Here is a 21,864-nt window from a genome sequence, read left to right as displayed (position 1 = left end):
GTCCAGACCTTGCTTGTGGGTTCTGAAGGGTCCTGTTCCACCAGATTCCACCAAAGAAAATTCCGCTGTGGGTGCATCTCACTAGCTTCACTGATAGGCCAACAGATTCTGGTATCCCAGTTCACCAGTTTCGAGGTCTGTGATAGCGCATTTAGCGAGCTGACTGACAGACAATTGGGTGAATCATCTAGCCAATGTCGGCTGGTCTGTTAGTTACCACCTAACACCCTCACCTCCACACTTAGAAAAAAATGTGGGAAATTCTATCTAAATTCTTGATTATGATGGGAGATTGGGATAGAACTTTGCAAGCGGAGGACTGAAAGGATACCAGAGATATTAGTTGGTATGCACATCATTGTTTTTAAACGATATGAATCTATACAAGTTGCATTGCAGATGTTGTAATTTGCTACATGTCCAATTGATTGCACACACAAGAGAGATAACTGGTGCGTCAGTATTTTTGGGTGAATGTTTTATGGATCTGAACCAGCAAAAGTCAGTAGATATAACAAAGTCATTGGAATTCACTGACTTGCTCCTTTGAGATAATTAACCATATGGAATCTTAGTTTCTTCAGACAGATTTCCCACTTTGTTTTTAGGTCAGCCATTTTGTCTGATTAAAGTTCTGTTCAAAACAATTGACTTCAACCAGATTGCCGGTTATCAAACAATCAGACAGATAGATGTGTGGATTTATAATAGGAAATTTAATGAATACATGAAAATCCCTTTATCACAGTCCTGGTTAAACTGAAGAACCTTTCAATATAATTTGATTTATTCAGCTGTTTATTCTATTTACAAAATTGCTGCATTTTTCTTTATTTATTATGCTTTAAGGTTGAATGAAAATAATCAGCTTTCGTGATATTTGATTTATGACTGTTATTTTGTTTCAAGCAGTTAGAGACGCATTTATTTAAAGAGAACTATTTTTCTGAAAGAATCATCAAACGATAATTATTATTGCCTGACATATTGTTCTTCAATATTTCTACTTTAAGGTCTTCTCTTTTAAAATTTGTGCATGTGATATGGGCATTGTTAGCACAGCCAGCATTTATTGCCCATCCCTAGTTGCCCTTGAACAAAGTGTTTTGCCAAAACATTCCAAAGGCAGTTAAGAGTCAAACACATTGCTATGGGCTTGAAATCATATGTAGGCTAGACCAGGTAAGAGACAGTGGATTCTCTTTCCTGAAAGACATTAGTGAATGGGTTTTTATCATGATTGACAATGATCGCCATTAGGCTGGCTTTGTATTGAATCTGAATTTCACCATCTGCCATAGAATTTGAACCCATATCCCCAGAACATTAGTCCAGCTCTCTGGTTGGCGAGTCCAGTAACATTAGCATGACACCACCACCTCTCCATGAACTGGATTAACTCAAGACTGTATTGATCACACACGATGTTTTGAAGTCCTGCTGATTTCTGTTGAGCCCAATCCTTCTACTCCCTTCAGCGACTGAGGAGAAGTCTTCCTCCAGGACTATTGAGAAGGATTTCATCTACATGGACAACTACAACTTCCGCTACTGGCCTGCCCACCATGGAGCCTGGGCCTGTCAGGAGAGACCGCAGCGGGAGTGTTAAGCCATCTCACGAAGTCCCATCAGGCAGGTAGGCACAGATTTATAAGCTTTACTTGCAAGATCCTCTGTGATACTAAACCTTGTGAGTGATGGAGCCAGTGAGTATTAATGCAGATAGGTATTGCCTCAGTCTCGGTGCCCAGGAAATGGTGTACATAAAGATTGGCCATTGGCAAAATGGAGGAGGCAATGGTTTAAGTCGGTGCCCAACTCAAGGTTTCATCCAAGTTTGAAACAATCACCAATAAAGCTCATGGAAAGCTTGGGAATACCTTTAGTGTGTTTGTAAAGTGATCTCTTTCCTTGCACAGATTTCTGTCACCGGGGTCACCATCATGGGGCATTGGGCAACAAAAGCAAATAATCAGGGACCAATGCTGTCCTCCCCATCCCTGATCCCACAGTCCCTGATCGACCCCTGCTCCCAACTCTCCAAACATTTAAACAAATGTGCCTAAAGATTAAAGATTCAACCATGTGCAGAGTGACAGAGTGGTATCAGCTTGCCCATGTGTTGGGTACTTTCCGGAATACACCTTCATCCTTGTCCTCCAGCCACTGGGACCGTGGGATCCAGGCACAGTCAGATTAACAGCTTTACCCACTGCGCTCCCCCCAAACATTTCAGCTCATCCCACCCCGTTCATTCATTTGTGTTTTGAGTTCCTGCTTAGTGTTCTGTGCACCTCTCAGAATCTATCCAGTAGGTGGCAGTTTACTTTAACAGAGACCCCTAGAATGAGTATGTGGTCCTGCTGGTGAAGCAAAATTTTGGTTTTCTCTGGTTTTGCCATACAAAAGTGATAAAAGCTAAATATTACAGATGCTGGAAATCTGAAGTAAACACAGAGAATGCTAGAGAATCTCAGCAGGTCTGACGGCATCTGTGAAGAGAGAAACTGAGTTAACGTTTTGAGTCCGATATGACTGATCTTCAGTTCTTTTTCTCTGTGTTAACTCTACTTTTGGTCCAAAAGTCATTGATGCATTGGAAGTGGCTCAGGGAAGAAAATGAATTTCACTCTGAACTTCTGTAGGAACACCCATACAGTCCCTCAAACCTGTTCACTGTGTGTTGAGATTTTTACTGATTTGTGCTGTGATTCTGCGTTTGCCCCATAGCTCTGCCTCTCAGTAATCTGCCAATCAAAGAATTCAAGTTGGCATCAACATAGAGTCAAACTTCTAACATTCTTTCCTAACTTCATTCCTGAAAGGGCTGATGTAAATTTTTAACCTGTGTTCCCACATGGTAGATTTTCCCAAATAGCAGCAATAGATTTTCTCTCTCTACCCACCCATCAGTTCCACTCACTCTCTTGAAAGCTGTAAGCAAATCACCCCTTATATTCTAAACTTTTAAGCACCGCACCTTCATTTTTTTTTTGTAATCTCTCTTCGCAGTTAAACTCATGCCAGCAAGTCTACACTATATTTCCTCCATGGCCAAAACAGACATTCTATTGAGTAGTGCCCAAAACTCAATACAGGGTGAGCAACAGCTTGTAGAGAGGTTGACCCAAGCCAGTTAAAACAATGGGAGAAGGGTGAGTAATTTCAGACTGGGAAACAGCGCAAGAAGATGTGGGCACAGCCAGTTAAATTAGTGGGAGAAAGGTGAGTCATTTCAGAATGGGAAACAGCGCAAAGAGATGTGGGCACATCCAGTTAAATCAGTGGGAGAAGTGGCAGAAGCAGTTTCAGAATGAGGCGAACCTGATCATGTACTGAGTTTGAACAGTAAAACCAAACAATGGCACCACTGGAAAACCATAGTTGATTGGTAGGTGAGTAATTACTATTAGGGAATGTGTCTAAAGTGCTGGAATTTATAAAAATGCAGAAATATTTTAAACCATGCTTAATTACCTAATTTGTAATGAATTAAGAAATAGTTGCAGACCTGAAGTAAAAAACCAGTCATTCTATTATTTATGTGAGTCATAAGTGGTAAGAAGTGTTGAATATCTAAGATTTGAATTAGTATAGTAAGTGATAGTGAAAAGAGGTTTAATTTTATGTATTAATTAATTAAGAAAAAAATTATTATTTAATTATGAAACAACAAAGATGGTCGGGGCCAGTGATGTTTGGTGACTATAGTATGTAGAATGCCTGGATGCCCAGTGTCATCCAGGGCAAACAAGTCTACAGTAAGTGCTTGGGTTGCAAGGAGCTTTAGCTCAGAGTTTACAAACTGGAAACTGAACCACAAACATAGCGAAGCGTCAGAGAAGTGGAAAGTTACCTGCATTCTTTGTATCATAAGGCAGTCACACCTCTTTTTGTCTAGGTTCTTCTGATTTGGCCAGAGGTCTGGTACAGGCGGATGTGACTGCAAGAGAGGCAGATGAGGAGACACAAAAGGTAGAAAGGGAGGAGCCTCTGTCATTGCAATTGGCCGAATGGTTTGAGGTCCCTGTAGCCTGTATGGATGAAAGCGGTGACTGTAGGATGGATGAGCGAATTGACCATGGCATCATATTGAAAGAAGCCATTCAAGTTGGGGAATTGATAGGAATGTACTGACAGTGATAGACAGTATATTCAGTGGTATAGACACCGTTGTCTGTAGCTAAGAGCAAGATTCCAGATGGCTTTGTTTCGTACTCTGTGCTAGCCATCTACTTTGGCCTGGGGAGGAATTTGCAATGGTAGAATATGTCCATGGTCTATGTAGGTATCAACAACATAAGCAGTGCTGCTGAGGGTGTATGAACAAATTGTGGCTATTTAGAAAGCAAAACATCAAAGTTGATCATCTTTTGATCACTATCTGAGCCATGAGCAAATTGATGTAGGGTAAATAAGCTTATGGAGTTCAACGTTATAGATGGTAGAGGTCATAGGTTTGGAAGTGCTGTTGAAGGAGCCTCAATGAGTTGCTGCAATGCATTTTGTGGCTGAATTCTTTTTTTAGAAAAAGGAAGGAGACTTAAAAAAAGATAAGACCATAAGAAATAGGAACAAGAGTAGGCTATTCAACCCCTTGAGCCTGCTCCACCATTCAATAGAATAATGGCTGATCCGATATTCTGCATATCCATGTTCCTGTATTTCCCCCAAAATCCTTTATTCCCTGACTGATCAAGAATCTATCTATCCCAGCCTCAAATATATAAAAGAACTCTGCCTCCATAGCCTTCTGTGGCAAGGAGTTCAAAAGACTGACAACTGTCTAAGAGAAGAAATTCCTTCTCATTTCAGTCTTAAATTGGTGCTCCTTTATTCCGAGACTCTGCCTCTGGTCCTAGACCCTCCCATAGAACGTAGAACATAGAACATAGAACATTACAGCGCAGTACAGGCCCTTCGGCCCTCGATGTTGCGTGAACCTGTGAAACCAATCTGAAGCCCATCTAACCTAAACTATTCCATTATCATCCATATGTTTATCCAATGACCATTTAAATGCCCTTAAAGTGGGCGAGCCTACTATTTTTGCAGGCAGGGCATTCCACGCCCTTACTACTCTCTGAGTAAAGAACCTACCTCTGACATCTGTCCTATATCTATCACCTCTCAATTTAAAGGTATGTCCCCTCGTGCTAGCCATCGCCATCCGAGGATAAAGGCTCCCACTGTCCACCCTATCTAATCCTCTGATCATCTTGTATGTCTCTATCAAGTCACCTCTTAACCTTCTTCTCTCTAACGAAAACAGCCTCAAGACCCTCAGCCTTTCCTCGTAAGACCTTCCCTCCATACCAGGCAACATCCTGGTAAATCTCCTCTGCACCCTTTCCAATGCTTCCACATCCTTCCTATAATGCGGTGACCAGAACTGTACGCAATACTCCAAGTGCGGCCGCACCAGAGTTTTGTACAACTGCAACATGACCTCATGGCTCCGAAACTCAATCCCTCTACCAATAAAACCTAGCATACTGTACGCCTTCTTAACAACGCGATCAACCTGGGTGGCAACTTTCAGTGATCTATGCACATGGACACCGAGATCTTTCTGCTCATCCACACTACCAAGAATCTTACCATTAGCCCAGTACTCTGTATTCCTGTTACTCCTTCCAAAGTGAATCACCTCACACTTTTCCGCATTAAACTCCATTTGCCACCTCTCAGCCCAGCTCTGCAGCTTATCTATGTCCCTCTGTAACCTGCAACATCCTTCCGCACTATCCACAACTCCACCAACTTTGGTGTCATCCGCAAATTTACTAACCCATCCTTCTACGCCCTCATCCAGATCATTTATAAAAATGACAAACAGCAGTGGCCCCAAAACAGATCCTTGAGGTACACCACTAGTAACTGAACTCCAGGATGAACATTTCCCATCAACCACCACCCGCTGTCTTCTTACAGCTAGCCAATTTCTGATCCAAACCGCTAAATCACCCTCAATCCCATGCCTCCGTATTTTCTGCAATAGCCTACCATGGGGAACCTTATCAAACGCTTTACTGAAATCCAAATACACCACATCAACCGCTTTAACCTCATCCACTTGTTTGGTCACCTTCTCGAAGAACTCAATAAGGTTTGTGAGGCAAGACCTACCCTTCACAAAACCGTGTTGACTATCCCTAGTCAAATTATTCCTTTCTAGATGATTATAAATCCTGTCTCTTATAATCCTTTCCAACACTTTACCCACAACCGAAGTAAGGCTCACTGGTCTATAATTACCAGGGTTGTCTCTACTCCCCTTCTTGAACAAGGGGACAACATTTGCTAGTCTCCAGTCTTCTGGCACTATTCCTGAAGACAATGACGACATAAAGATCAAAGCCAAAGGCTCTGCAATCTCCTCTCTAGCTTCCCAGAGAATCCTAGGATAAATCCCATCCGGCCCAGGGGACTTATCTATTTTCACACCTTCCAGAATTGCTAACACCTCCTCCTTATGAACCTCAATCCCGTCTAGTCTAATAGACTGTATCTCAGTATTCTCCTCGACTACATTGTCTTTTTCCTGCATGAATACTGACGAAAAATATTCATTTAGCACCTCTCCTATCTCTTCGGACTCCACGCACAACTTCCCACTACTGTCCTTGACCGGCCCCAATCTTACTCTAGTCATTCTTTTATTCCTGACATACCTATAGAAAGCTTTAGGGTTTTCCTTGATCCTACCTGCTAAAGACTTCTCATGTCCCCTCCTGGCTCTTCTTAGCTCTCTCTTTAGGTCCTTCCTGGCTAACTTGTAACTCTCAAGCGCCCTAACTGAGCCTTCACGCCTCATCTCTGCATAAGCCTCCTTCTTCCTCTTGACAAGAGAGGAAATATCCTCTTTGCATTTAAATTCCAGTGAGTAAATTCCTGTTTAACCTTTGCTCATAAAACAGTCCCCATACTGGGGAATCACCCATGTGGACCTTCTCTGACCTGCCTCCAATGAAAATATATCTTTCCTTAAATAAGAGATCAAAAGCTGCTCACAGTGCTCCAGATGTGCCCACCAGCACTTGTTCAGTTACAGTAAGACTTCCCAACTCTTACACTCCAACCCGCTTGAAATAAGGGCCAACATTCCATTAACCTTCCTGATTACCTCCTGAACCTATATGCTAGCTTTCTGTGTTTCTTGCACAAGTCTCCCCAGGTCCCTTTGTGTTGCAGCTTTCTGCAGTTTTTCTGCATTTAAATAATATTCTGTGTTTCGTTCCTCCTCCCAAAGTGAACAATTTCAAATTTTCCCACATTATACTCCATTTGCCAACTTCCTGCCCACTTACTTAACCTATCAATATCTCTCTATAAACTGTTTGGAGCTCTTGTCATTTCAGTGTCAGTGACATTAGCAGTTCATTATTGAACCCAGGAGTGATTCTCTTGTTCGTGATTGTCTTTCAAAGCTTTCTATATTTCAATTTGCCACACGCTTCACTAATATTCCGAGAGCAGAAGACGTTACAAATTGTGAGACTTGCAAGTGAATCACAGCTATGCTCTGGCCCTCCCTTTGAAACACTTTAGACAAGTGATGAGTCAGTTCTTATTTCAAGACCTTCAGTTCTGCAGCCCTGCATTGTGAACACGACCACAGGCTGCCCTCCCATGGTCTGGTCTGCTTTCACACCGTCATGTAATGGGAAGCACTGTAATGAACCCCAGCTGTCTATATCGATGATGCAGGAGTTGATGCATGTTCCAAATTTGGAATTCCTGATCTATTCCTCAGTGAATATTGCTGCTGTCACAGATGAACAGTGTAATATTTTTAACTAGTAGCATATTTAATAACACCTTATGGCACAACCCACTGTTCAAGCTAAATTTCAGGACTCAGGTGTGTGGTCTGTTTGCTTAGCCCACACTATGTATATAATTTTTGACATGATGTCACCGAGAAAGTGATTTATAATACATAGTCATAGAGATGTATAGCACAGGAACAGACCCTCGGTCCAACTCATCCATGCCGACCAAATATCCCAAATTAATCTATTCCCATTTGCCAACATCTGGCCCATATCCCTCTAAATCCTTCCTATTCATATACGCACCCAGATGCCTTTTAAATGTTGTAATTGTACCATATAGCCATAATTTTTGCCAGGTTTCTAAAGAAATACTAAAAGGTATGCCAAAAGCAAACTCTTATAAAGGCTGTTTTAAAAGACTTAAGTAATCATCTCAAATTTTGCCGCATTTTTGCTAAGTAATACTTGGAGTTTGAGAGTACATTTTTAATTGTGGCATGTGAACTGCATAGAATTTCTACACTGAGGAATTAGTGTTACAAGAGGTGCTTATAGAGAGTAAACTGTAACCCTCTTCAGCCTTACAGCCATCCAAGATCTCAGCATTCCTTCAATTCTGATCTTCTATGCAGCCCCACTTCCCTTTATCCTACTGCCTTCAGCTAATTGAACATTAAGTTATGCAGTCAATTCCCTAGATCTCTCATCCTCTCTCCATCTCATTCTCTTCCTTTAAGAAGCTACTTAAAATCTCCATCTGCTTTGGTTTTCTGTGCTGACATATGCAGATGTGGCTCAGCATTGAATTCAGTTGAAATTGCTGCTGTGAAGCACCTTGGGCATTTTACTACATGAAAGGCGCTATGTGAATGTGTCAGCTCTCCACATGATAGTAATACTGACAAGTTGCAGCCCAGAAGGATTCTTGGCTAAATAGATCGTATGTTCGATTTTTGCAGCTGGTTCCCCATGATGGTTAGTGACTGAAGCGTATTCGCATGAGGCTGTAGATGTTCTTCAACTGCAGAACATAAGTTCCTTACGCAAAAGAAGGAAAAGACATCTGTCTAAAGACAGCTAGAAAGATTGTAACACAAACAAAGTTTCAACCTAAGATAACAAGGTGTAGAGCTGGATGAACACAGCAGGCCAAGCAGCATCAGAGGAGCAGAGAGGCTGACGTTTCGGGCCTCGACCCTTCTTCAGAAATGGGGGAGGGGAAGGGAGTTCTGAAATAAATAGGGAGAAGGGGGGAGGCGGATAGAAGATGGATAGAGGAGAAGATAGGTGGAGAGGAGACAGACAGGTCAAAGAGGCGGGGATGGAGCCAGTAAAGGTGAGTGTAGGTGGGGAGGTAGGGAGGAGATAGGTCGGTCCAGGGAGGACGGACAGGTCAAGGGGTGGGATGAGGTTGGTAGGTAGGAGATGGGGGTGGGGCTTGAGGTGGGAGGAAGGGATAGTTGGGAGGAAGGACAGGTTAGGGAGGTGGGGACGAGCTGGGCTGGTTCTGGGATGCGGTAGGGGGAGGGGAGATTTTGAAACTTGTGAAATCCACATTGATACCATTGGGCTGCAGGGTTCCCAAGCGGATTATGAGTTGTTGTTCCTGCAACCTTCAGATAGCATCGTTGTGGCAGTGCAGGAGGCCCAGGATGGACATGTCGTCTGCGGAATGGGAGGGGGAGTTGAAATGGCTCGCGACTGGGAGGTGCAGTTGTTTAGTGCGAACCGAGCGTAGGTGTTCTGCGAAGCGATCCCCAAGCCTCCGTTTGGTTTCCCCGATGTAGAGGAGGCCACAACGGGTACAGCGGATGCAGTATACCACATTAGCAGATGTGCAGGTGAACATCTGCTTGATGTGGAAAGTCTTCTTGGGGCCTGTGATGGGGGTGAGGGGGGAGGTGTAGGGGCAGGTGTAGCACTTCCTGCGGTTGCAGGGAAAAGTGCCGGGTGAGGTGGGGCTGGAGGGGAGTGTGGAGCAGACAAGGGAGTCCCGGAGAGAGTGGTCCCTCCGGAAAGCAGATAAGGGTGGGAAGGGAAAAATGTCTTTGGTGGTGGGGTCGGATTGCAGATGGCGGAAGTGTCGGAGGATGATGCGTTGGATCCAGAGGTTGGTGGGGTGGTACATGAGGACAAGGGGGATTCTGTTTTGGTTGTTATTGCGGGGAGGTCCATTTATAGATACGCGATTCCTCAGAAATTCCACTCCTGCATCGACGGTTTCAGTTTTTGATTGTCCAATTCCTTCTAATTTCTTTTCCCTGGGCTGCAGAGCTAGTTCTGCAATTCTTTCCCAATTCCACCGGGGTGAACCTTTTACAGTTTTACTGGTCTGAACTGGTTCGGTGCTAAGAGTATTTCTGTCCAAATACTTCCAATTTAGAAACCCCATCAACTAAAACGCCTTGCTTAGGGTGACTGATTCCTCTGAACTAAAAGCTTGATTTCTCTACTAAGAGAAACTAATCTCCCTTCTGGACTGAACTGCTGATTCTCATGAACTGACACCTTGAACCATCTATTCTAAAGTGAAAACTGAACTGATGATTTTTGTAGTTTGTTGTTAAGTTCAGGAATATAAACATTCCATCCATTAAGACTGCAGAAATTTTCTTCACTGCAGTCACCTGCTTTCTTGAATTTTGTGCTGTATTTATGTCACAATTCCAAATTCCCTTCCAGTCTGTTTCAAAAAAAAACTGCTCAGAACTGACCCACATTCATCTGCCTCTATTTTGAAATCCAAATCACAAAATATAAGCATCTTTAATCAGAACTGCAAGTCACTATTGCATAAAATCCGCTGAGAGCAGTAAAATTAATTGTGTCTCACTAACAGAGTCAATCAAAAACGCAAGTTTGTCACACTGTATGCGTTGATATACAACACACATGCAATTGTAGTGAGCAATAAACTGAACTTCTTTAAATAAGAATTTTATTAACTTTATAGATTTATAAAATGATAGAGTTCTACAGTAAAGTAAGAGGCCCTTTGGTCAATGAATTCTGCATCAGTCAAAACAAACATCTGACTTCTTTCCAAGTATATTTTTTATTATTATTCCTTTGGATGCAGACAGCAGTGGCTAGAGTCTAGTTATTGGCCACCACTAGTTGATGTGGGACTGCAGGCACATGTAGATCAGAGCAGGATGACTGACAAAAAGTATTCCCTGAAGAATATTTGTGAACCACTTTGCTGTCTTCAATTCAGTAAATTCCTGTTCCTAGCTTCAAAGTTAGCAGAGTTATTAAATTCAGTTTCATAATTTGTCATGCTGGGATTTGAACACTTAAATTGTCATTATTCAGACTGTGTTTAGCTCCATGGTTAACTACTAGTAGTTTCCATGCTTATAGTCTTAGTTAAGGCAGCAAAGAATTAATGTACAAAGAGTATTGTTGAAAATCACTTTGATTATCTTTGAGCTGCTTTTCTCCAACAGAAAACTATCACACATCTGATTAAAAGCCCATAATTTGGGGTAGTAATGTTGGGGAAAGTGCCAATGCTGATGATTATTAACATGCAAAATTGACAGCAATTTCTGATCTCTGCACATGAACTGTTAAACACAGAAGATGTCAGATATACACTGTTCCTCCACAGAGTTTACTGTAGTGATGTTCACAGACGGATCAGTGCAGAATTAGTGATTTGACATGAACCTAACCGCGTTTGACATTAATGGTGTGAAAATCAATGAAAAACTTAAGCTGTGTTTAATCAAGTGTAATTGACTTTTGAATGGTCTTCTAAGTCATAAGTGCTGCTGATCAATTTCTCTGGTGCTGAAGAAAAGGGTTCTGTTAAAAGTGTTGTTTATTTCACAGAAGAATGTTTAAAAATTGCTGAACTTAAAAAAAAGTTTATTTCTCAAAGATTGTTTTGATATTTGCTTCTCCCTTGATCCAATGTTTACATTTCAATCTTTCATTTGTTCGTATTACAGTGATTGAGGTCTGAATTACATTCCCTGTTTATTAATTCCTGCTTTGCTGTCTGTGAGAAATCTTCATTCTGATTGGTTGATGAGTCTGCCCGATATCTGCCCAGTTACTAAACATCACAATCCCCTTAAAGTGCCATCCTAATTTGAAATAGTATTTGAAACAAGAAAAGCAATATTCACAAAACCTCTGAATGTGTGAGCAGCATTTTCTTAAGTCAGCAACGAGCGTTGTTCCTGTGTGTGCACTTAGTACCAAAGTGGAAAGAATTTGATATTTGGTATTCGGTAATTAAGAAATCAGGAACACAGTAACTGGAGTAGATCTTCCAACCTATTGAGCCTATCCCATAATTCTAGAAACTGGCTGATTATCTCCACGATGCCGTTTTCCACAATAGCACCACATTCCTTGATTTCATTTGTCTTCAGAAACATGCTAATTTCTGTCTTAACACTGATGAATGATTCCACAGCCCTCTCAGGTGGAGAATTCCAAAGATTCATGACCGCCTGTGTGAAGAAATTCATTCTCCTTTCAATCTCAGGATAAGGGGCACATCATTTCAAACTCTGTCCCCCTGGTTGTACAGCCACCAGCCAAGGGAAGCGACCTACCTCTATGTATTCTGTCAAGTCCTGTCTCCTAATCAGAACACTTTAGAGATTCAGCACAAAGCTTTGTTCACTACAGTACTGAGAGTGTGCTGCACCATCAGACATGCTATCTTTCAGGTGATATGTCAAAACCTGTTTGCTGTCTCATTGAGATGTAAAACATCCTGTAGCATTGATAAATGAAGAGCAGGATAGCTTTCCTAGTGTCCCATCCAGTACTTACTCCTCTGCCATCATAACGAAAAACAGATTATCTTGCCATTGTCACACTGCTGTTTGTGTAATCCAACAATGTGTAAATTGACTGCCACATCAACTTCTAAATTGCCAAGTTAATTGCAAAGCTCTGTGAGATGTTCTCGGGCTGGAAAAGGTCCTATGTGACATGCAAGTTTGTTCTTTCTTTATTGAACTAATGTGAATAGTGTTGAAGATAGAGTGGAAAATGTAAGCGATTACTAATTAATCTTGTAAATTGTTTTAGGGTAAATAAATACCCGTCTTTACAATATCCTATTTCCATTCTTTCATCTATCCACTTCTACTGTATTGAACACAGTGGCCAGGCATATATATAAGCTGTGCTGAGAGGGGCAGGAATCATTTATTTGAATCAGTGGTTGATCCATTTTGTATCAATGCATCAATCAAGAATTAAACTTAATTACTGAATGCAAAAGTTTGAAGGAAATAACTGCACTGCTTCTTAAAAATTCATTAAGGTTGGGTGTCAGTTAGAACGATAAATTTCAACTACTCTGTAAACTGTCGTTGTATTTTCAGATAAATTAATTTATGCATTTACTGCAAGTCCCAAAAAAGACTAGTGTTTTATGAAAAATGATTGAATTAGTTAGAATAAAGCAAATTGCTGCTGTTTTGACAGCTTCTGGCCTGATCCCACTGCTCCATTCAAACTGACTTAAACAGTCTGGTTTTTCAATTCTCTATTATTGTAGCAGTTTTCATGGAAGAGAATATCTAGTGTTGGTGGGAAGATGGACCATCTTCAAGCTATTGTTACAATACATAACTCTATTGAATAGAGCTGGATTAATGTGCACTTAGACCTGTATCAAACTAATGCCAATCAAAGAAAAATGTTTCAACTCTGAGCCTGCATTAGAATCTACATGATGTAGAAATTAGTGCAATTAAGTCAAACTTGGTCATTTTCATTCTGAAGAATAACCTTTCTTGCTGTAATTATGACTAAATGTTTTGTTATCTTAACTGTACGTAAGATATTAATCATGATAGCCTGTTTGACTGCCTGTTAAACTTTCATTCTGGTTAGGAATAGTGGCTATTCTTGATTATGTATCTGAGTACAGTAAATTTACAACTGGGTCCAGAGGCAACTTGAAAGAAGTGGCTTTTCAGAACTATACAAATAGAAAGTGATAATTTAGCCCATCTTGTCTGTGCCAATTCTGAAGACAAGCAATTTAAAATTAATCCTACAGTTGCCTGCCTACAGTGTCTTTATCTTTACAACTGCATGTCCCTCAACCTCGCCTCCTCCAACTCCTCCTTTAAGGCCACCTCCTCCCAGGTTGTGTCCCAGTGAGGCATCTTAGAATTTCCTTTCTATGTTATTGGTTCTTATAAATGCAAATTATTGTTGAGGGCCAGCTGGGTAGTGGGATTCATATAATTATAGAGCAACTTTCTGACGCTGTCTATCATTATAATTTGAAGGCTTTTTATAATGAATTTGGCTGTGGTCGACCCAAGGAGTTACTGCACACTCATGGCTGATTTGTTTGGTTCCAAATTCCATATTCCCATCTATGCCTGATGACCTTTGATCCTCTTGCCTTGCAACCCTGAATATCATCATTAAGGGGCCCACCCCTTGCGTCTCTGCCCAGGGTCATTTCCCATCTGCAAGGGATGAAAGACTGATTGATGGGATCATAGTTTTTCATCACTGTTTACCTGTGTAACTCCCTACTGCAAGAGTGGGACGCTAGTCATGTGATGAAATGCATTATCACCTCATCCGGTGAAATCTCCTGCTGCTTGCTCGGTGTTGTAAAGGCTATACCTGTGTAATTTGCATGTTAGACGGTGTGTATTTCTCATTTCTTCATAACAGAGCTGACAATGCTTTTCATTTAAGTGAGGATAATTCATTACAAAGATCTTATCTATATAAGTTGAGAAGGGGACAGAGGCAAACAAAGAAGGCATTACCATAAATCAGATGAATTTTGTGTCAAATCTGAGCTGACAACCCTTCATTTTTAAGTGCTTCGGGGAGCAGACATGCTGCGGGGAATGTTTGCCTTTCTTGAAAACACTGACAGGTGATTTGTAGCTGGTGGACAAACTGAGGGAGGGAAACAGAAGCTCTGAGCCTGGTGATCTCGAGACATGATTTCTGATCTGAAACAGTAAGAAATCTGGGCACGTCCAGTGAGAAACTGGCATGTTATCGATGAATAGGAACAGCTCAGTCAGTCACAGTACAGGATGTTCCGACTCTAACCACATGCTTAGCCGCCCTGTGAGCTGAGAACGAGCCAGTTCACCCAAGGTTGTTTCATGTTCCACATACCCTCTCCTCCCCCTCCAGCTCTCAGTTTTCTATACTGCAACATCAGAGGCTGATTATTCACGCATCCAGTCTTCTGGAACTCTACGTGCAAAATCACTTGGTTAATCTGTTTTGTTTCCTTGAAGCCCTTATGCAGCTACAGTTTTTCATTTCCCCTCTTGCTGTCTTAAGTTCTGGTCTCCTTTCGCTGTTCTCTCCTCCTATGTGTAAAGTGTTCTCAAAGGAGCACATTGCTCCTTTTCTGGGAGTATCTGGGAGTATTAAATGAAACAGAGTGCTAACATTGCCATCACGCAGAATTTAGTTGCAAAATAAGTACAGGTTTGGGGGACCTTTATTTGTTAATTCTTATCAGTTCACAATGAGTCATACAGCATGAAAACAGACCCTTCAAGTCCAACCAGTCCATGCCAAACATAATCCCAAACTAAACTAGTCCCACCTGCCCGGTCCTGGCCCATATCCCTCCAAACCTTTCCTATTCATGCACTTGTCTTTTAAACATTGCAATTGTGCCCACGTCCATCAATTCCTCAGGAAGTTCATTCCACACATGACCCACCCTCTGTGTAAAAAATTTGCCCCTCATGTCTTTTTGTTGAGTATTGCTCACAAAGGACACATTCTGTTGAAACTTTTCATCTTGCACGCAACAGGACAATTTGCAAGAACACAAAAGTAAAAGAAATACAATATTTACATGTGAGAGGAGAGTGGTAATTGGTTGGCAAGTGGAATCTTACATATAGAGACATTATCAGGGAGAGTAAATCCACAATGATGATTGACAGTTAACTGCCAAGCTTTGTTTATGTTTTAAAGCAGACAAGTTGATTCTGATTGTTCAAAGCATTGCCGTGAGAAATGAACCAGAGAATGGTTATCACCTATTTTATTGAGTTGAAGCAGGCATAGTAGTGTCCATCTTCTGCCTGTCTTCAAAGAACAGGGCTGTGTACATTAAAATATGTATCTTCCTGTACACACAAGTACACCATACTGCGAGTTCGACAGACGTTCCTAAATTGGTTGTTGTTTTATTGATGAGTGCCAGCCTTAGGCTGGGTTCATGCAAAATGTGTTTCCAATAAATTTCCTGAGGGTGGCATGGTGACTCTCAGTGGTTAGCATTGATGCCTGACGGCACCAGAGACCCAGGTTTGATTCCACTCTCGGTTGACTGTCTGTATGGAGTTTGCCCATTCTGACTGTGTCTGCGTGGGGTTTCCTCCGGGTGCTCTGGTGTCCTCCCACAGTCCATAGATGTACAGGTTAGGTGGATTGGCCATGTTAAATTGACAATAGAGTCCAGGGGTGTGCAGGCAAGATGGATTAGCCATGGGAAATGCAGGGTTACAGAGATAAGTTGCTAGTGTGGATCTGGGTGAGATGCTGTTCAGAGGGTCAGTGTGGACATGATGGGCTGAATGGTCTTCTTCCACACTGTGTAGGGAATCTAAAAAAAGTTCAGATTACCCTGGCAAGATAAGTTGTCTCAAATGTTTGAGCTACAGCTGAAGCTAGCTGTTTCACCCTGTCACAATGCAGGAGCAACACGAGTGGTATACAGGATGCTGGCAACAAATGAGCAATGTGATACAGGAATGTCAGTGCTGGTTGTGATGCGCGGTATGAAGGCTGTAAAATATTGATGGATTGTTACAGAAAGCATGCCTCTTCAGCTGTTTGCAACAGGCAAGATTCTGACTGTACCCAATCAGCTGGTACTTGCAAAACCCAAAAATCAGCGTCCAACATTATATGTGATTCCACAATTGGACAGCATTTGCTAAACAGTCCTGAGTGTGTGAAGAATTTCACTGACAACCAAAGTAGGATTGTCACTTGGACTTGCAGGAGTTGCTCTTATTGTAGAGGACGTTACATATATGAATATACAGGGCCCTCTTCTTTACACTGTTATATATGCACATGCAGTGTCTCTGTCAACTCAACAAACTGGGTAACAATCATTCTGTGGTTCATTTGTCTGGCAATGTCTTGACCAATCAGAGTCTGCTTGCCTGGTTTAACATTTAAACAAAGATCGGCAGTTAATTGCCAGTCATCATCTAACTGGTGAATGCTCCAAGGTAATGCCTCACCATTCAGAGTCCATTTGTCATGCAGTTAGTACCCTCCTCTCGTACAGTAAGAAGTTTGTTTTCCCTTTACGTTGACATTCCTTGAGAATTATCCTGACAAATGCAAGTCAAAAAGCTTCATCAAAATGTGCCTTTCATAGCAATACTCAAGTCGTATGCTACCAAATGACAAACTTCATGTTTTAGCTGAAGGAAGTTTGTCTACAGTGTAAGTACCTGTTTGTAAGTTATAAACCAGTTCTTCAGCAAGAATTGTGTCCATCACAGCTTTGATTCACTTAAAGAACATACTTGAGAATCAGGACGTTTGCGATTTCAAATTTAAAAATTCTCTTGTTATAGAATGACATAGGCCATTAACAGGTCTAGTCACAAAAGATATCAGCCAGCATCATGTATATTTATTGCCTCTCCTAGTTTTAAATTAGTTAGGGATTAGAAGAAATCTTATTACCAAGAATGCATACCAAGTTCCTTTTACATAAAGCAAACTTTTTGATATACAAAAGACTTAAAGTGAGCATTAATGATTTAGTAATCTATTTTGTACTATGTATGTTATGTACTTTTGTTTGCTGCATGCTTCCTCCCAAATTATCTTGGAAGAATTATCAGTCTTCATGGTAGAACAAACTTCTCTAGGGACCACCCTTAAGTATCCCACAGTCCTGTGGAGAATTTTCCACAGTTCTGGTTATTCTCGGGTAAAACCTTTGTATACGGTCCCTTGACTTTGGAGATTTCAGACCCTTGTTAGACAATTCCGATACTTCCTGATTACTTTCTTTTGAATGATGATGTGGAGGTGCCACTGTTGGACAAGGTCAAAAGTCACACGACACCAGGTTATTGTCCAACAGGTTTATTTTGAAATCACAAGCTTTTGAGATGCTGCTCCTTCATCAGGTGACTTCACCTGGTGTCGTGTGACTTCTGCTTTAGAAGTGCGACACTGTGTGGCTGACTGTAAATTCTCCCACTAGTTGCAAATTAGGCAATCTTAAACTTCACAAGATTCACTTTGAGTTTAAGCTACAGCAATCATCCACACAATGATGAGGTTTGTATCCTACTCTGCTGATTGAGCAGATGTGTTGAGCTGTCTTTTGCCTAACTTCTTCCAGTGAGCTTCAAGTCACATGAGGTCCATACTGAAGTTAAAAACCTCTTCCACTGAACATCTCAGATTCACAGGAATGTTTCAGTGCAGCAGGAAACCGTTCGGCCCATTGTGCACACGCTGGCTTGTTTCATTGAGCATTTCACATAATACTCATTCTTCTGCAGCCTTCCCACAATCTTGCACTGTGTCTAGATTCAAGTAACAGTCCCATTCCTTTTTGAATGCCTCAATTGAAGCTGAACCTCTCAGGCAATGTCTTCCGCCCTGTTAAAAATATCTTCCTCATATCACTTTTTTGTTTCTTTTATCAAATACTTTAAATCTGTGCTCCCTTGTTCTCAATCCTTTTATGATTTGGAACTATTTCTCCTTACCTACTCTGTCACAATTTTGACTTCTGACTTTATTAAAAATACATAGAATCCCTACATTGTGGAAACAGGCTATTTGGCCCATTGAGTCCACACTGACCCTCCAAAGACTGCCCCATCCACACCCATCCCACTACCCTAACCCTGCATTTCCCATGGCTAACCCACCTAGCCTACACATCTTTGGACACTATCGGCTATTTAGCATGGCTGATCGACCCATCCAGCACATCCTTGGACTGTGGGAGGAAACCAGAGCACCCAGAGGAAACACACGCAGACACAGAGCGGAATGTGAAAACTCCACACAGACAGTTGCTCAAGGGTGGAATTGAACCCAGGTCCCTGGCGCTGTGAGGCAGCAGTGCTAACCACTGAATAACCTTCCAAAACTGCCTTTAGCTTTCAGGTGTCCTGGCAATCTGTAAAGTCCAGCATTTTAATTATGTTTCCTTTACAATAATACTCTATCCATTATCTCTATAATGTTACAAACCACCAACTATCAGGACCATCTACAGGCTGTGAGTTCTGAAATATTAAACTTGCTGTCAGCTTAGTGGATGATTTGACTCAACAAGTGTAGTAAAGGTGACGCTACATGATGGAAAATGATTTCATTTTGAAACTTCAGCAGTTAGTTGAACTCATAACTCGAGCAGTGTTTGATAACACTCGTGTCCCTTGCTTGTTTCAGTTCTTTTAATACAGAGTCTTGGAACAACAGTTGCTCTCCCTCAGTTCTGATGACCATTGCCAAAAGCAGATCATTCTCAGCCTCCTATGCTGTTGCCACAAATAATCACGTAAACGCTAAAAGGCAATTGCGGCAAGGTAAAAAGAAACTATTTATTTTTATTCTCTTAGTATATATTTTTAGAATTCAGTTCAAGTGCTGTATTCCCCAGTGAGATGAATTAGTTTCTCTCAATTAATGTAGGAGAAGTGGTGGCATTGTGGTAATGTCATTGCTGTCATCGTTGAAAGATACAGGCCAGTGCTTTGGGGTGATGAGTTTGGATACCATTAATGTGGCTGGTGGAATTTGAATTCCATGAATAAATCTGGAATTGAAATCTGGTCTTCTTAATGGCCATTGGTCCACCTGCTGCGTTACTGCCCTCTAGGGAAGAAAATGCACCAATCTAAACCTTTTGTTTGTTTGTTCATGGGATGCGCTAGCTAGGCCAGCGTTACTTGTCCATCCCAAATTGCCAAGAGGGCAGTTAAGAGTCAACCATGTTGCTGTGAGCCTGGAGTCACATGTAAGCTAAACCAGTTAAGAATAGCAAATGCCTTCCCGAAAGGGCTTTAGTGAATGAGATGGGTTTTTCTGACAATCGACAATGGATTCATGGTCATCATTTGACTCTTCATTCCAGATTTTTATTTTTCTTTTATTGAATTTACATTCCACCATCTATTGTGTCAGGATTCAAACAACCGCAGAACAACGCTGGGTCACTGAATTAACAGTCCAGCGATAATACCACTAGCCCATCCCCCCCACCACCCCCCACCCTTACTTAGTTGACTACATAACAATATAGTTGACAATTTCCTGTCATGTGAAACGGCCTTACAAGCCATTCAGTTCAAGGACACTTGGGGAAGCGGTGGCCTGGTAGTAATGTTGTTGGCCTAGTAACCAGAACTCCAGGCTGTTTTCATGGGGACATAGGATCGAATCTAAATTTGAAATGAATTTTAAAAAATGCTGGAATTGAAAGCTAATTTAACAGCAACTGTGAAACCATTATCAACTGTTGATCAAACACGTCTAGTTCACTAATGTCCTTTAGGGAAGGAAATCTGTCATCCTTACATTGTCTTACCTATAAGTGACTCCACAGCAATGTGGTTGACTCTTACCTGCCCTCTGGGCAAATAGGGATGGGTGATCTATGCCGGTCTGGCCAGTGAGGCCCACATCCCGAGGTTGAATTTGTGAAAATTGGGATGGGCAACCAATGTTGGCCTTGCCAGTGATGCCCAGATCCCGTTAGCAACTGAAAAGAAAACGGTCTGTTCCTTTCGGTAACTTGAAAATTTTGATACAATTACCGTAAAATCTTCTAACCCCTTGTATTAAAAGTTGGTATAACTATTGTTGCCTCGGTTAGTTGTAATTCTTGCTGCTGGTACGGAATTATCTGACCGGGATGCTCTTTTGTTAGGTTACTCTTCAAACATCACACCTCTCAACTCTCCGTGCCATTCACCGATCCAGGGGACTCCAGCCGGTAGTCCCACGAGCAAAACCTCAGCTGTTGAATTTCCAGACACAGCAGATATCCTGACTAAGCCAGGCCGGAACCCACATAAGCCCTTAACGTACACGCAGAGTGCACCAGATGTCACAGGGCAATACAGGAGTAGCTGCATGGTGTGTAGCAGGTAAGGTGTTTGGAATTATTTTTGCTGTCTTCTGTTACATTTAATTTGCTGATCTCTTTGGAGATGGACATACACTTTTAGGGACGGTGGGGTAGGTTTTGTCCGTGTTTGACAGTGTAAAAATGGGCAGTGGCAAACCAACAGCCCCCTCAGTAAAAATCATTAGCATTATTGAGAAAAGAGACTCACTATTGAAGCTCTCTTTATCTTGTACTCATCTTGACAGACGCCAGACTATCACATTTCAAAAGGAGTGAGATTTATACTGCCTGAGGAAAGGGTGCTGATCAGTTCACAAGTTGACTTTGTTTGGCCAAGGTACTACCATGAAGGATAACGCCCTAGGGGAGGTGATAGGCCTAGTGGCATTATCGCTGGGCTATTAGAGCAGAAACCTAGGTAACGTTCTGGAGAGATAGTAGGAACTGCAGATGCTGGAGAATCCGAGACAACAAGGTGCAGGGCTGGATGAACACAGCAGGCCAAGCAGCATCATAGGAGCAGAGAGGCTGACGTTTCGGGCCTAGACCCTTCATCAGAAAAGGGGGAGGGGAAGGGGGTTTTGAAATAAATAGGGAGAGAGTGGGAGGCGGATAGAAGAGGGATAGAGGAGAGGATAGGTGGAGAGGAAACAAACAGGTCGAAGAGGCGGGGATGGGGCCAGGAAAGGTGAGTGTAGGTAGGGAGTTAGGAAGGGGATAGGTCAGTCCAGGGAGGACGGACAGGTCAAGGGGGCGGGATGAGGTTGGTCGGTAGGAGATGGAGGTGCGGCTTGAGGTGGGAGGAGGGGATAGGTGGGAGGAAGAACAGGTTAGGGAGGCAGGGACGAGTTGGACTGGTTTTGGGATGCGGTGGGGGGAGGGGAGATTTTGAAACTTGTGAAATCCACATTGATACCATTGGGCTGCAGGGTTCCCAAGCGGAATATGAGTTGCTGTTCCTGCAACCTTCGGGTG

At 42.0% G+C, this 21,864-nt stretch overlaps 1 protein-coding gene across 1 annotated transcript in view; it reads left to right on the top strand.

Annotated features, from left to right (window-relative positions):
* The window catches only part of pde3a (phosphodiesterase 3A, cGMP-inhibited), a 453,119-nt gene that overhangs the window by 351,107 nt on the left and 80,148 nt on the right, over positions 1-21,864 (top strand). Inside the window, exons 4-6 of the mRNA XM_048610478.1 lie at positions 1,479-1,636; positions 19,209-19,345; positions 20,689-20,908. Of these exons, the coding sequence (XP_048466435.1) occupies positions 1,479-1,636; positions 19,209-19,345; positions 20,689-20,908 (515 nt within the window). The remainder of the gene's footprint in view (positions 1-1,478; positions 1,637-19,208; positions 19,346-20,688; positions 20,909-21,864) is intronic.

The sequence above is a fragment of the Rhincodon typus genome, chromosome 22 (genome assembly GCF_021869965.1).
Source record: "Rhincodon typus isolate 14 chromosome 22, sRhiTyp1.1, whole genome shotgun sequence".
In the NCBI taxonomy this organism is placed as follows: domain Eukaryota; kingdom Metazoa; phylum Chordata; class Chondrichthyes; order Orectolobiformes; family Rhincodontidae; genus Rhincodon; species Rhincodon typus.
The sequence above is the reverse complement of the archived record's forward strand: the minus strand, read 5'-3'. Positions and strand labels throughout refer to the sequence as shown.